The 15,393-nt window shown below is 37.9% G+C and overlaps 1 protein-coding gene across 4 annotated transcripts in view; it reads right to left on the bottom strand.

Annotated features, from left to right (window-relative positions):
* cue (Low-density lipoprotein receptor repeat domain-containing protein cueball) overlaps window positions 1-15,393 on the bottom strand; it is a 51,950-nt gene that overhangs the window by 9,100 nt on the left and 27,457 nt on the right. The window contains exons 2-7 of one of the 4 annotated variants that reach the window (XR_011899151.1): window positions 10,867-11,085; window positions 7,753-7,951; window positions 6,484-6,943; window positions 4,611-5,107; window positions 3,124-3,448; window positions 824-977 (exon numbers count right to left, since the gene is read on the bottom strand). Coding sequence is in view for 1 of the 4 variants with exons in the window: in XM_019058347.2 (XP_018913892.1) it covers window positions 3,124-3,448; window positions 4,611-5,107; window positions 6,484-6,943; window positions 7,753-7,951; window positions 10,867-11,085 (1,700 nt within the window). In the remaining 3 variants the exon portion in view is untranslated. Of the gene's footprint in view, window positions 1-518; window positions 609-813; window positions 978-3,123; window positions 3,449-4,610; window positions 5,108-6,483; window positions 6,944-7,752; window positions 7,952-10,866; window positions 11,086-15,393 lie in introns of all 4 variants that reach the window. The other 3 variants (XR_002010010.2, XR_002010009.2, XM_019058347.2) reach the window with 3 other exon arrangements.

The following is a 15,393-nucleotide window of genomic DNA, read 5'->3' as shown; positions in this document are numbered from 1 at the left end:
GGCCATTCATAAAATTCGCAACTTTAAATTTCGAATTTTCCGATACACTTCCTGCTCCTCGAAACACTTATGGGCTATGGCATAAAGCTCTCCTCAACCTCTCCCCCCTCTCCACCAACAGCGTTACGCATTTTATGAGCGACCCCTTGCATCACTCATCAAGAGGTGGTGCTTGATATGGGTGAGCCAAAAAGCTAAGTAAGGAGCCAATTTGCAATGAGGTAAATACCATGAGCTGATTCAATTGCACAAATGCTTTAGCATGTACTCTACTAATCGTAATTAAAAGTCTAACCATCTTGAATGTTTGGTTGTTTTAGAAGGATGATACAGTGTTTTTGGTAGAATATTTGAAAAAAAAAGTTGAAAAAATGAGAATTAAGTAAGTCATGAATACTAAGAATTCAGCTCAGCTCCTTGATTTTTAAGATTTATAATGCTCCAAAAGGAATACAGGAATGACCAAAAAATTTCGAGAAAATATTTAGCAAAATAACCAGGGCTTTCAGACTACTTACTCAAGAGGAAATTATAACAAATACTTTTTCCTAGATTTTAATGCAAGATTTTTCAAGAAGCTACAGAATGAGTTTACATTTATCGTTCTCCTGAAAAAAGTACCAAAACTGACATTAGCTATGATTCCTTGATGCCAAAATATTCCTGATTTTCTAGAAAGTGATGCATGGGGAATGGAAAAGACACGAAGAGCAACATTAAAAAGTTAAGACAGCAATGAAGAGAGATATGGAAGAAGAGAGAAATGAAAGAGAAAAGAGAATACAATTAGCATTGCAGGAATAATAATAGTACCAAAACTCGCCTATCAGCAAACAGTCGAAATGCTGTTGCAAAGACATCAGCAATAGGACTGATAGCGTTGAATTGAGAGAGTGGATGGGTAGAATATAATCACTAGGCTCTCACCAGGCGTCTGACAGCATTTTACACTTGCGCCGACTTAAAATTCCTGAGCTCTGGTAAAAGAAACGGGAATAAAAAAATAGAGTCCCAAAGGGAGAACCATCACCTTCATGATATAATTGGCAAATATTTTTAAACTTTTGAAGGTAATAAAAATCAATTCAGCTCTGAGAGTGGGTACATATTACTCTCCTTCCTCAACTAGTTTTCTTTTAAGACTTAAATATTAACTATACATAGCATACCAATCAATAAGAAAAAGAAACCAAAGAAATAATAAAATATTTATAAATTGCCAAACTTATCCATACAATTCTTAAAGTGTTTGTCAAATTCATCCTTAAACTTATGAGTGGCAAGAAATTAGAAGGTGCGAAGCTCGACTTTTTAAATTTGTAGAAAACCCGGCTTGTAATCAGATATGTGTAATTTTTATTTTCATTTCCTTCAAGAAAATGAGTCGAACTACCAGGGCACACCAAACACAGATTTCTTTTTTGCATGGCATTAACAGTATATCAAAGAAAAAACTTCTAAGGCAAGTTTCTCAAAACTCTTTCAGCTACTGACCTCATTTCCCGCAACCACCCAAATTACAGTATACTTGGATTTCAGTGAAAAAAATTCAACACCATAGCTGATCAGACAAGACAATTTTAGTCCAGACAAGTTACTTTGATTATGATCAACGATGAGGTTCGAAGGGGGAAAATAGTATAAAAATGTACAAAGAAGCTTTGACGGCTCTAATAAAACAAAATGCTTTCTAACTACAAGCAGCCATGATCTTGTGGCTTCAATGAAATGTAACCTCTATTAACAGTATATGAACAAGGCACTAACAGAATTCAGTCTGCACGGTACGTGATGGTCCCTTAGGCTTAGTCTTTTGGACCATGAGTTCCCATGTATTGATGAAGTGACTTGTGATACCATGATCATGTTGTGTGCAGTTAAACTTACTTAATTTTAGAATAATAAAGTGATCTTTTCTCTTATTTACAGTCAATTAGGCAACAAAAAAAAAATAATAACCTTGAAAAATTTTAATTAATGGGAATCAAACCATGGACAATACTTTTAGCTCGCTATCCATCGAACAAACAAACAAGTAACATGCATGAACTATCTCTAGATCAACTTGCACCTTGTCCTTGTAAATGTTAAAAAAGGTCCATTCATGAATTGTGTCATGCATAGTGGAGAGGAAAGGAGAGGTTTTCGGCCAATACGGCAAAAAGGAGAAAGAGGAGACGGAACTGCTGAATATAATGCGAACATCTTGACTGGCGCATCCCTAGAATTTCAGATGAATTTATTTTTTGTGTTGAGAGTGCTGACTCTTCATTTTAAATTTGGCTTACTCACAGAGAGGGAGTGAGATGGTTCACTTCTTCTCATTGAAGTTTCATCTTGGCTTGAAAAATACTGTTTCCGATCACTTTCTGAGTAATGTTCAACTCTTTTTGTTTCTTATCATTTTTCAGGAGCTAATTACTCCTGATGAATCTCAAGATAGACAACAACATCACCTCACCAAAACCAACACATTATATTCCCAGCGCAAGGCTGGATTTAATCTGACTCTTGGTCTTTTGAACACTTCCATCCTTGGATTAGACGTAACACTCTTTTACTCCTCTCAGTATTTTCTTATAGTGACCTTTTACGACCTTGAGCTATACCTCTATCCTCTTGTGAGATACAGTTTGTGCTGTTTTATTCCATGGGTATTTTCAGTTCGCATGAAAATTATCAGTTTGCTCCACCTTTTGAAAGACTAGTCTCTTGATGGTATCACCTGGAGAAAGCGCAAATCCTTGGAATGAGACACTGGTTTTACAGAATATTTCCAAAGAATAGGAGAGAGGAGGTAGAGAGGTAAGATAAAGTGGGACTGATGGGAGGGAGGCTCCTATTGGTGGAGTGTGGATGTTCAAGATGTTGGAGATACAGAGAGACCTAAAAATCTAAATTCTTCTGTGATATAATCAATGGTTATTGACTTCTGCTATGTAACTACTCTCCCTTAACTATGGATAACATTCAATCTTGTCATAAAATTTCTGCAGGCACTATGGACTAGAATGAAAAAAATAACACTTCACAAAAGGACTGGAATGAGTGAGTTCTACATACGTATTAGTTGATAAAATAGAGGAACAATAATGAACAAAATGCTTGCTGATAGGTACTTACAGTCTCGCAAATATTCATATTACAGCAATTTTCAATTGTGATTTCACAAGACTCAGAGGGCTGTTGCACTGCAGGCCTGCTTGTCATAGGTGTCACGGCTTTGTTAACGACGTAGCGTTTTTTGACCCTTGGCCTCTTGTTAAGAGAGCAGATTTTTATTGACAGCAGCACGATGACGATCAGCAGCACAGCACAAATTATCCCAAGAGAGGACGTTAAGTACATGTTCAGATTTCTGATTGAGTAGTCACTCAGACTGGCTACCTGTAGTTTGGTACTGTTTTCTAGCATTTCGTACCGTTCACTATTTCTAATTTCATCACAGCTGTAATCAGAAAGATAAACCAAAATCAATAAATAGTGATTAAATTACAACTGCAATTTACGTAGTTTACAATCTTTGTGCGAAACAATTAATTTAAAATGCGGGGATGAAAAAATGTAAAAAACACAATAGTGCATTTTCCTCAGGAAATAAGAATAAAAGGAGTAAAAATGTATGATCAAACCATTACGTTTCTAATTTATGTAAGGGGCCAAATCCTATGTATGGAGGCAAGCTACTCTAACAACCGTCTTCTTGGCATTCAAGGTTTTGTGCCTGCACACTTTTTAAAGCAAATAAGAAAGTTCTTTTCTTTGATTTACACTGGCTACTCTGGCATTTGAAAATTGTCACTCTTAAATTATCATGGAATACAATTAACTTTTTGTTTTATTAGGTAGCCCAGTGCTATGGGTTAAAATGAAATTGTTAACTCACATTAAAATAAAAAAAACTAGGTATTTATTTTTAAGTTGCTGTGAGTTAACAATTTCATCATAACCCATAGCACTGGTTACCTAGGAAAACAAAAAGTTTCAAAAAAGTGCTATTACCATAATGTTGTACTTTAACACTTTAAGAGAAAATAGCTTGATATTGAGTAATGCTAAAAATAAAAGTGGGTCACTTTGTTCAAGATTTGGTCAGATGTTCATTCGCAATTTAGCCAATTGGTTGCATTTTTTGTCTCCTTGGATCTACACCGCAAGCAGTCTACTGCCGCGACCTTACTTCTATCTATTTTGTGGCGAGAGTGGCTGGCTTTGAAAATATTTTTAATGCCCAAGCAGAGATAATGGCACCTGGTATAAAAATTGTATTTAGTCTTGTTTATTTTGCCACCTCACTTCAGTGCTGCTGGTCTCTGAAGCCTCTGACACAAAAATGTGCATTACAGCAGACTCGCTCATTTGTATTTTTACATTATATTTACGGTAATTTTCATGTTAGCATGAATAATGTATTAATATTCCAAATAGAGACTAACTTCATCAACTGTCTCAGTGTTAGAAAGAAATTGTTCATAATAAACAAATGACTCAAGATGGTTGTTACATGGATTTTTGCCTCATTATTAATTCAGTGGTATTGATGGATAATCTAATACCCTTAACATGAGTAAAACCGTTTTAAGATGGCAGAAGCTTTCACGTACACTTACCTACATGAAGGCGGTGGCAAAGGTAAAACGCCATCGTTTTTATCATCTTTTGCTAAATGCTGATAGTTGTAACCGGCAGCATAATAGTTACAGTAAGCCTTACATAGTTCATCTTGTTGCGCACTTCTCATCTCACATCGTTTCCCAAAAAACCCACTTGGGCATTGGCACTCCGTTTTGTTGACACCAAGTATCACGCATGATCCTCCATTCAAGCAAATGCTATAGCATAAATCAGTTTGGCATCGCAATCCTGTTCGGTTCATTGGACAGGCACAGGAAGGATAACCGTCTTGATCCAGGGAGCACTCCCCAAGAATACAATAGTTGTGACACAGAGAAACTTCACAGCGTTGTCCGCTATATCCTTTCGGACATACACATGTCCCATTGATGTGAAATGAACCATTGTTCAAACAGTAATTCAGTAGTTTACTGTCTATAGTTGGATCTTCAATTTTGTTCAGAATGGCCTGTTCTTCAGGGGGCAGCATTATCTGCAAAAGAAAAGAAGAACATGCATTAGCCAGACACAAAGACATAAAAAGTAAAGGAAATTAAAGCACTCTGTTGCTAATTAAATCGACGTATGCGAAAACATCCGTTGCCCAATACAGGGTTTCATAATTGCGGTGGGTTTCATTTGTCCCACAACACTGATGAATAGGATCGATCTCTTTTGTAAACGTATAATTACACTTAGGGGATTATTTGTAAAATTGTTCTACATTCCTAATGTCTTAAACCATCTTGTGTCGTTAAGTTACAACAAAAATGTCCACTCCATTCTGAAACACTGTCTTGGACATCGGACGTTTTTGCATACGTCGATTCAATTTAGAAGAGAGTTTGCTCAATTAACGCAAAGTAGTGTGAAACAAATAATTCAACCAATCAATTTTCAACAGAACTCACAAAACAATTCTGTTTTGGGATAATAGAGCTGGAATTAAAATATGAATTGCACACTGGAAATGTGATACAAGTTGCATATTACCTGCGAGAATGTACCAGAGATTGATTATGCTGCTAAATGAGTACCGATACAATTTAATTTCTAATCAAAGGGTCACCAACCACACATACATTAACAAGGATGTGGATAGGAAACATTTAGACTCTATTCAGTCCATGTAATGTTGCTTTGGAAATAATGGCAAACATTTTTAAAAATCAAGGGGTCATATGTGATAGATCTAATGTTGATTTTGGAATGCAATGGGCATTTTTGAACGAATCAAGAGAGACAATGGAGTCTCATTAATTTTGGAATATTGTTTCACTATCCAAAAACAGGTAGGAGAAGTGCACACTAAAATAATAGAGCTATCGCACTTTAAAATCAGTCTGAAAAAGTTGGCAATAGAAGATTTCCTTTCAACTGCATGCTCCGACCCAGCTTTGCTCACAATACTTAGCTTCAGGTCTGCCGATACTAAGTGTAATAAGCACTTGCGGCCTTGAATCATTTTAATTTCGGGTATTTCAAAGCTTCAGCTTGCTTTCAGTGTATTTTCTTCGGAAAATACACTATTTTTGTGAAGTCATTGATCTCTGCACAAAATAGCTTTCTAAGTTATTAAAAGTAAAAAACCTGAAAAAGACAATTCAATCAGTGAGAACGAAAACACACCAACTCGAAAAAATGAAAATAATCAAGATACATACAAAACTACACGGAAGTTAGTCTGAGAAAAAGATTTTTGGTGCCTTGAGGCAAGTACTTAAGGACACTTTAAACGTCCAAGTCGGAGCAGATGCGGTAACTTCAATGCCCTTCATGAAAATCGACTGTCTTTAATGAAAAGTGAACATTTTCAAGTCACCAAGTTGGTGTGTTTTTGTTCTCACTGATTCAATTATGAGGACTCACCTTTCTTTTTAACTCTAGAAGCACAGAACAACTGTCCTTAGAAATATAATTTAAATCTGTCCGAGAGACCACTCCATTCGGAATTTTATTATTGTACAGCCGAAACTGCTCCGGCTGTAAATCGATATCATTGACAATTGATAAATTTGATCTCCAGATTGCATGGTGAACCCAGTCTGACCAGTAAACAAAATTGAGATCAATTGCTAATGCGACAGGTTGATGGTGAGAGCCGGTTATCAGAGTTTCTCTGTTCTTCCCATCCAGATCACTTCTTTCTATTTTAAATCCAAAACTCTCTTGCTCATCGCTCCAATAAAGTTTTTGATGGTGCTGATCGACCGTTATTCCGAGCGGTTGCCATAGATCTTCATTGACTATTCTTACATTATTTTGACCATCCAGGTCCGAGGATTCAATAGTTGCCAATTTGTGGTTACAGTTGGTCCAATAGAGTTTTCTGTAAAAATGGAGAAAAAAATTGATTAAAAATTTGTTGTCTGTTAAACTAAGTCAAATAATTATCTCCTAATCCCACACATTTTGTGAAAAATTTACAACTTCAGACTTCCAGAGATTGGCGTATGAAACATGCATTTCCTTCAACCAGAGTGTACCTCTTGACACACACAGAATATAGTTGGAGGCTCTACCCAGCAAAAAGACACTAGGTATAACAACCACACTCATATACGGAACACCGCTCAGTATTGCTTTGACGAAATGACGAAGAAACCAGAGGGGAAAGGTTCCGATGTGTTCTGACCTTCAGTGTGATAAGCGGAGTCAAAGCAACAGAGTGGGACTTAGCCATTGCCTATTATGCCTCGCATAACATTCATAATTTGTCGGCACTGTGCCTAGCTTAAGTCTGAATAGTTTTTTTTTGTCTTAGGTATTTCTACCCTCGAAAGGTCCTAAGTAGGATGTTTGACAACCTGTAAAGTGTTTTACAGTCATCATAGTTCAATGCTTGGGTATTTTGGGGAAGCTCGGATAAAGAAATTGACAACCACTTTTAAAAATAAAAAAAGGGACAAGGGTTAGGTAGGTAATAGGAAAAGGAAATGAGGCAGCTTTCTAGTTGAAAATTATTTAAGTTCTCATTGGCTGGTTCAAGATGGTCTAGGGATGTGATTTATAAATGCATTCATTCCCAAACTTACTGGGAAGGATGCCTATATTGTCTTTCCACATCCTTTCCCAGAGGAATTCTCACGTAAAAGAATCTCCTGATGAAAATATTTAAAAATAAGTACCGATATTTACCTATTGCAGCTATCGATTGCTAATCCTTGAGGTACTTGTTCATCTAATTGCAGAATAGTTTCTCCTTCTTGAGGCTGAGCGGTGAAAAGCGACAGTAATTTTAAACGTTGGATGGTGCGACCAACTCCAGTGCTCCAAAATAAGGACAGTGTCACAGCATCAAAAGCAACTCCCTGCACTTCTTTGTCATCATGACGTCCTGAAAGTAGACATCAGAAACTATTCATTAGAAACTGAATTAATAATTAATGATCATTATTGCATGCAACTTGTCTTAAAAAAAGAAACATAATTGAAAGTCATAAGATTTTTTTAAAAAAGCTCCATAGTGTACTTCATTAATTCATGGTTATTTATAGACTTTAACCTAGTTACCTAACATTCAATGGCAAAGGAGCTCAGAGAAAACTTACGTACGGAAGGACTTGGGAAGGAGACATTAAAAAGGGGGGAGCATATAAAAGGGGGGAAAACTATTTTTTCTCTGCCAAGTGAAGTAATATTTGAATAATGGTGGGCTATGTAGGTACACACTCAGTCTCTTCAACTTCAAGTGGCTTTTGTTATGTGTGGGGACTACTAAATTACAAAATTAAATCTGAAACTTGAGAGTTCAGGGTTGGAATCTTCTCACATCATACATTGTACCAATTCCAACCTCAACATTTGATTCCTACTTAATTTGAACACAATCGATTTTTTTGAAAACATAATGTCTACATATCCATACGTATATGGGATGTAAATACTACAGCTAGCTGCAGCATGATTGTGAGAGAAAAAATTAAACAGCATTCGATCAACGAACGACACCTTTGGCAAGTCTGAATTTCACATTTGAAAAAATAACTGTTTGACATACCGCCTAATTCTGTTCCTCAGATGTTTGCTAAAATTTTGGAGAAGATATAACAATATTGATACCCTTGATTTCACAAATCATTTTAGCTCAATAAGTTTTGTGTCGAAATAATCAAGCAAGCAAAGAACCGCCGTTGATATTGGTTTGTTCATTGTTGACAAACAGCCCATGCGTGCCCACATCCCGCCGTGGCGTGCTGCGCATGCGCCATGAACGCTACGCAATTTATGAATGAACCACCCAAAACAGAACGGACCAATTAGAGGCCAAGAATTTGTCATCGTACTCATCGTAGTACTATACGTAGTATTTTGTAGTGGTTGTTGCCAGATCGAATGGGCAAATGACAGTGAAAGCTTTTAAAGTCGTAAAACGTTGATATATCCGAGATTTCAATAGGAAATTTGCATTCCATCATCTGACGCGCACAATTAGCACAAAAAGGAATTGAACCCTCGGAAAAGAGCGTCCTTCATCGAAATATGAAAATTCGGTGTTTGACTCTCCTCGATGATGATAGCTCAGCTGAATATTCGGCCTCCGCAGACAAGGTTAAACCTAAAGTTACCTAACTATGTCTAGATAAATTATATTGATTAAAAAGATATTAATAAAACAAACTGTGAATAAGTAATTTTTTTTAAAATCTGGAAAAATCTTATCAACAAAAATTTAAATCTCTATTCAAAACAAGGATTAGATACCCTACCCTATTATCAGATTAATTATAATTAAAGTAGGAAAAGAAATTATTCTGGTAAAAGAAAGGATTGGTTTCCTCACGAACGGTTTAAATTGAACCGATTATTTTCCAAAAAACGTAAGCGCCAATCTCCATTTTGGTGGAATAGGAGTTGTTTTTTCTGTTTTCTTTGGTGTAATCAATCTTGTGTCTGATTTCAGAACAGTCTTCTATAAGAGCATACACTTTTTGGAATTCGAAGATTGTCAGCAAAGCGAATAGAGCGGTTTTCATCGTTTTTCTGGCATTCGCACTTTTGGCGCTTACGTGATTTGGAAAATAATCGGTTCGATGTGATTGGAAAACATACAGCTGGGATTTCCTCCAAGGCTTTGTTTGTAGACGCGGGTCGTCTTAATAAACAAGGCTAGATTTAGGGGGTGGCCACATGGGCCGCGGCCCATGGCGGCAAATTTTGCAATTTTTTTAAATGTAGGTATAACAAAAATCGGATTCAGAAAAAAAACTACAAACGAGATAAGGCAACAAAATCTCTTATTTCCTGAGAGTGTAGTAATTTCTATTTTGTCGTCTTTCGGTGATACAAGAGACAGCGCGGCGCGGCGCAGAGAGAAATGATGACGAGGACTTGAGATAAAAAGAAGCCCTCGGCGCGGCGGTCGGCATGTAACACATACCTAGTAGCGCCTACAAAACTGCGTGAATACTTCACGCATTGCGCCAAACACAGTGCAGTCAGCGCGGCGCGGAAGCGGAAGTTGAAATTATTAACCCTCATTAATGTTTGTTCTTTCACAATGTTTTCGTTCATTTCTTATAAATGCAAGGCATTGTCCACACAGAGATAGGTTTACGGAGCTTAATTTTTCCGCAAAGTTCCGTGAGCTTAAGTTAGTAGTGTTGATAGGGTTTTCGCAAAAAATGTGTCCAACACTAGTAAACGCGTCTTATGCACCCATTTCCCTCCGGCACGTTCACTTGATGGTTTTTTACTGATGTCTCAAAACGACTGAGAGGGGGACGGCACAATACAGGCGGCAAGTAGGGAAATCCGGTCATGTTAATAAAGCAGTTAAATTAAGAAAATGCTGATTCCTATTGAAATCTCGGGTGTAAATTTTATCATGTTTGTGAGGAGTAAGTCATTACTTAATTTTTTATAAGCGAATTTAATATTGAACGTGCCAATTTTAGAAGGGAATGGTCGGAAAAAGTGATGATTTTTGCCGTAGACAACGCATCCGATTCTTCATGGTTGCGTCGACATACGATTGAAGTTCTCTCAAAGAAAAGTGTTATCCGCCAAACGGGGGGGGGGGGGGGGGGGGGGGGGGGGGGATCATATTTTTTACTTGTCCGCCGGGATTTCATGACTTGTGTTTTGATCACGTAAACGGATTTGTAGTAGATCTGCAGCGAACCAATTTGCACGAACCAATTCTTGTATTTGACATTGAGCTTGTCAAGTCCTAAAAGGAACCGCATTAAGAAAAAAAATAAAAATAAGAATGTATAAATGAAACAAATCAAGAAAAAGAATGAGACTCACTTGACACGATGGGCTGGATTATTTTTGATTCACTACTGTTGTCTAGTTTCAGTCTAAAAATACTGAATTGTGAGTCTTTTGAATCGCTAAAATAAATATGATTATGTAGTGGATCAAAAGTCATAGCCGCCATGTCAGTATACTTTTCTGCTGCTATTCCTAGAAGTTTGCCATCTTTACTAAGAAATTGTAACTGATTGCCTACGGCCACTCCAATATCTGAAACAGAAGAAAACCCCGAGTAATTTAGTTACATATCTTAATGAGAGTTTCTTACACCAACTTCAAAAGAAAACTTAACAATTAAATGACAAATTGAATAAACTATATGAATAAACTACGCATGAGAAAGTAATCATAAAATTAATGTTGTAAATGTCGCAAGCAATCAGCAATCGCCAGCAAGTGGCAATCTACTTGTGTTGAATACAAAATGTAAAATTCAGGAGTAAAAAAGAGATAGAAAGTACTGATTGTAATGCCTAAAATTTAAACAGAAGTTTTTTTTTCCTCTTGAATGCATGGTACTAGCTAGCATTCTCGTGAGAGCGCGAAGACCTCAGTTGGATTTGGTTCGGCTAGGCAACTAAACTAACTGCCTAGCAAAGCGAAGAGTATCAATGAGATTTGAAGGCGCTCCAACCCCTGGTCGTGCTGATATAGTTCTTTCCCTATGAACCCTTTATTATTATATCAATGCGAATCACTGCAATTTGACGAGTTGACACACATGTCGCTTGCAAATTGCCGGCGATTGCTAAACTGCCTGCGACATACATAAAACTTTTTGAATTTAACAATATGTAACTACGACTTTTTTGAGAAGGATGAGGGGTTGGAAATATCCTGAGCGTTGAAATGAAAGTTGGTTGGTTGGTAAATACATTTAATTAAAGGTACCTTATCAAAACAAATCCATTAACACCTTAGAAAGGCAAGGGAAACAAAGGGCGTGCCTAGCACGAGAGAGATTTATCATCCGTAGTCCCGAACGAGCAACAAAGAGTGGTTCGCCTTCTTTTTAACGGCTAGGCAAAAAATAGATTCTGCCCGTTGACAAAATTCGTAGTTGACGGAGGCTGACCTTAAGTGCGTCACGTTCTTAATTAACAATTAAAAGACTCAATTAAAAAATAAATCTCTGGCCCAGTCTAATAAAGCGATTGTCTTTTCATTACCCATTTGTCATCAGGGGCACTTTTTCACGGCATGCGGGCTCCATTGACTTCCCTAAATTTTAAGATTTCTGGTGACTTGAACGCGGAGAGAAAAGCATCATTGTCTTTACAATACTCATAGAGTACTTTATCTACTTTTCTGTCGCAGTGACAATGTTACAATTGTCCTAACAGATAATTATTGTAACTGGGACCAAAAGAATCGTTAGTACAAAAGTAACGAGGTAACTGCGAATGAAAAAGTATGCATGACCTAAAATTCACTATGAGCATTGTAAGAGCGACAGCTTCTTTTCTCTCCGTGAAATCGTGTCTTTGCTCGTTTCAAGTTCACAGAGAATCATCTTTCCTCGATAGGTAACTTTTTAACGCAGGGAGCAAGCGGAGTATGTCTTTCGAATTGTCTCGGATGGTCTGCTCATTTCCAACGCCGGTACTTTTTTTTTTATTTTAATTTACATGAGGTTCGTATTTTTGTTTTGAAGTAAGTCACCGTCGTTGACGTCCTCGTATCACTCATTGGTAAAATCACTGGTATCTATGACGTAATTTATGATGTCACCAGTGAAGTCTCTTGTGGAGTAATCAGTGTTACGCGTGCAAGATATTTTTCTAATTTGAGACGGAGTAGAATTTTTGGCGACTTTGGCGGTCATTTTTCAGCGAGAATTCGATTTCCCGGAACTGAATTTAGAACAAAACTCAGCCCTATTATGCAACTAAATGCACTAGCAATTGGACTTGACTGTTGCGCGCTGTGGATCTTATCATGCTCGATTCATATCATGTATAATCGATATAGTCTTATCATACATCAGGTCATGGAACTTCCATTTTCGAACTGTCTGTTTTAGCGTGCAATCACTCGCAAATCTGATTCGATTGATTTTCCGTTCAGAGCGGACGGTGAGCTCCGAGAAGACACAATTAATTCGGTCAAATGATGTCAAGTCGCCCTTTTCGCAATGCGAGATCGGCCGGAGCCGCATAATTTGAGCCCAACTCCATGTTTCGTAATGGGTTACATAATTTTCACCGTATTTTTTCTTTCATAGAATATATGAATGAAAATGTCTGGCTCGACGTCCCCAAGCACATATAAGTCAAGTCGTTCCACTAAAATTTTTGTAGGATTTCCGGAGGATCTGAGGGGAGTCCTCCAGCGCCCCCCCCCCCCCCCCCACACACACACACACACACACGAGGCATGAGAGTCTAGGAAGCCTCTACACTGGAAAAAAAAGTCTGCTACGGTCAAGCCGTCTCGGAATCTTGAGAAAAAATCAACTTGATTCAAGAATTTTTATCTTAAAACAAGCAATTTATTGCTAAATTCAAGATTCGAGATTCTTAATTGCAGCTACCTTATAGCTTGGATCACCTGCTAGCTTGATCTAAGCAGCACAAAAATCTTGAGTCAAACCTGCTGAGTCTTACATCAGGCCACCATGGCTACTAATTCTAAGAAGTTGTTTCTTGATTCAAGATAATGTATACTCGATTCAAGATTCCTGGTTTCAAGCATGACACGAATCTTGGAAATAGCTGAAAAAATTAGACTTAAATTAAGTTTGCAGCCAACTTCTTGAATTAAGTTTCCATTGGATTGTAACCACTCCGCCTTCATTTTCGCACGGGCATTAAGTTACACATTCCTACATTCTCAAGTTATTCCAGGAGATCTCCAAAAGCCGCGCATTTTAACAGTGCTGCAAACCAAGAACAAAACCCGCGGCAACGCACGACGACTTCAACAAGATCCATGCCGAAGAATTAGTAACGTTTTATCCCCACGTTACGGAATTTTATGAAAAATGAATAAAACTTTCAGTATTTAGTATTGGATCCGAGCATTATACGAAAAATAATTAAGATTCCGCCGGGTAGCTAATTTCAAGCAGCACGGCCATGCTTATTTCAAGCTATACGTTTCTTGGCGGCAAATTTAAGATTTTTTCCAGCTTGCTTCAAGCTGATTTTGATTTGTTTCGAGCTACTTTTTTTCCAGTTTAGGGAAACAATTTAAAAACTGAGCTACGTGTTAACAATTTTTGGCTATTCTTACTAATGAATGGATTGATTTGCAAAAATGCAGTTACAAAAAATACCACGCTCTTATTTCGCAAAGTTCCTTGCATCTTTCGGAGGGAACCAATGAGACTTCTATTGTAAACCGACCCATGAACTCAATTTTCAGTTGTCGTGAATTATAAGGTCTCTCTTCTAGTGGACGATCGCAGTATGAAAAAACTATTATTTGAAAATTATTTCGAACGATAAAATTGGGGCTTGTTTCTCCTTGAAAAAAAGGAATAAGTAATGGAAGCGTGCGCTTTGAAACAACGTAATCGTGGCACGTGGTTTCCGAGTTGAGACACCGATAAATTCCGCCGAACGAGATAGGAAAGCAAAAGCTCACACGCATATTCAAAGCCACGGTTCCACAGACAGGGCGTGACGCGAAGTTACTTGCCAGTCGTGATTTGTGATGAATTGATTAATCTGCCACTTAAACCTATTGAGAGGGATCAATTATCAGGGTGGTCGCAATGGACATCTCAATAATCGATTCTTCGCAGTAAAGTCACAGCTGTTTCCCATTCGACCAAGTCCATTTTTTTAAAACTTCATATTTGCGCTCATAGAACTTCGTGTCGCACTCTGCTTGGGGAATCGTGGCTTTACTGACCGGCGGCGACGCGACGCTAGCTCGGGGGAGGGGGGTGGGGCACGAATGGCGGGGGATAATAAAGTGCGAACCAATAAACTCACAAAGTCACACCTTGATACCTTGGTGGCCAAGGTTTCCCTCTTTTCCAGGCATTAATGGTGCCACAGTGCGGAATGACGGATGCAGACCTGTAACTTCCAGATCTACGTCTAGCCATGCAACATATGGGTTAGCGTAGCGCCGACAACTATCAAGTTGTTGCCAAAACTACCGACTCCCGCTACCGCATCGATCAAACACAACGTTATGAAGCTAGAGTCGCGGTCTCGATGCATTATAGCGCAGGCAACTTTTCTACTGCGAATCATCGTCATTTGTGTCCCACCTTGATCCACCGAAACCCTGATTGAAAGAAATAAGACTTCCCGAAAGTTCACCGGAAAAAGAGTGAAGTTGATTCAACATTCTGGATGTAAAAAAAGTGTACGAGAACTTATAAAATGCTGAATTGCCCGCTACAGTACGTCGGTGAAACTACCAAACCACGTATCTCGGTTTGCGACGTCGCAGACTTCCTGTCATACTTTATTTTTTAAATGAGAAACTACTTAACATCCAGTCTTGAAAATTTCTGTGATTTTTCCTCTTTGTGCGGAGAAAATTCCGTGAAAATTTCAA

Source organism: Bemisia tabaci, chromosome 2, assembly GCF_918797505.1.
Source record: "Bemisia tabaci chromosome 2, PGI_BMITA_v3".
Classification (NCBI taxonomy): domain Eukaryota; kingdom Metazoa; phylum Arthropoda; class Insecta; order Hemiptera; family Aleyrodidae; genus Bemisia; species Bemisia tabaci.
Note: the sequence above shows the minus strand (reverse complement) of the source record. Positions and strands in the feature narration are given on the sequence as shown.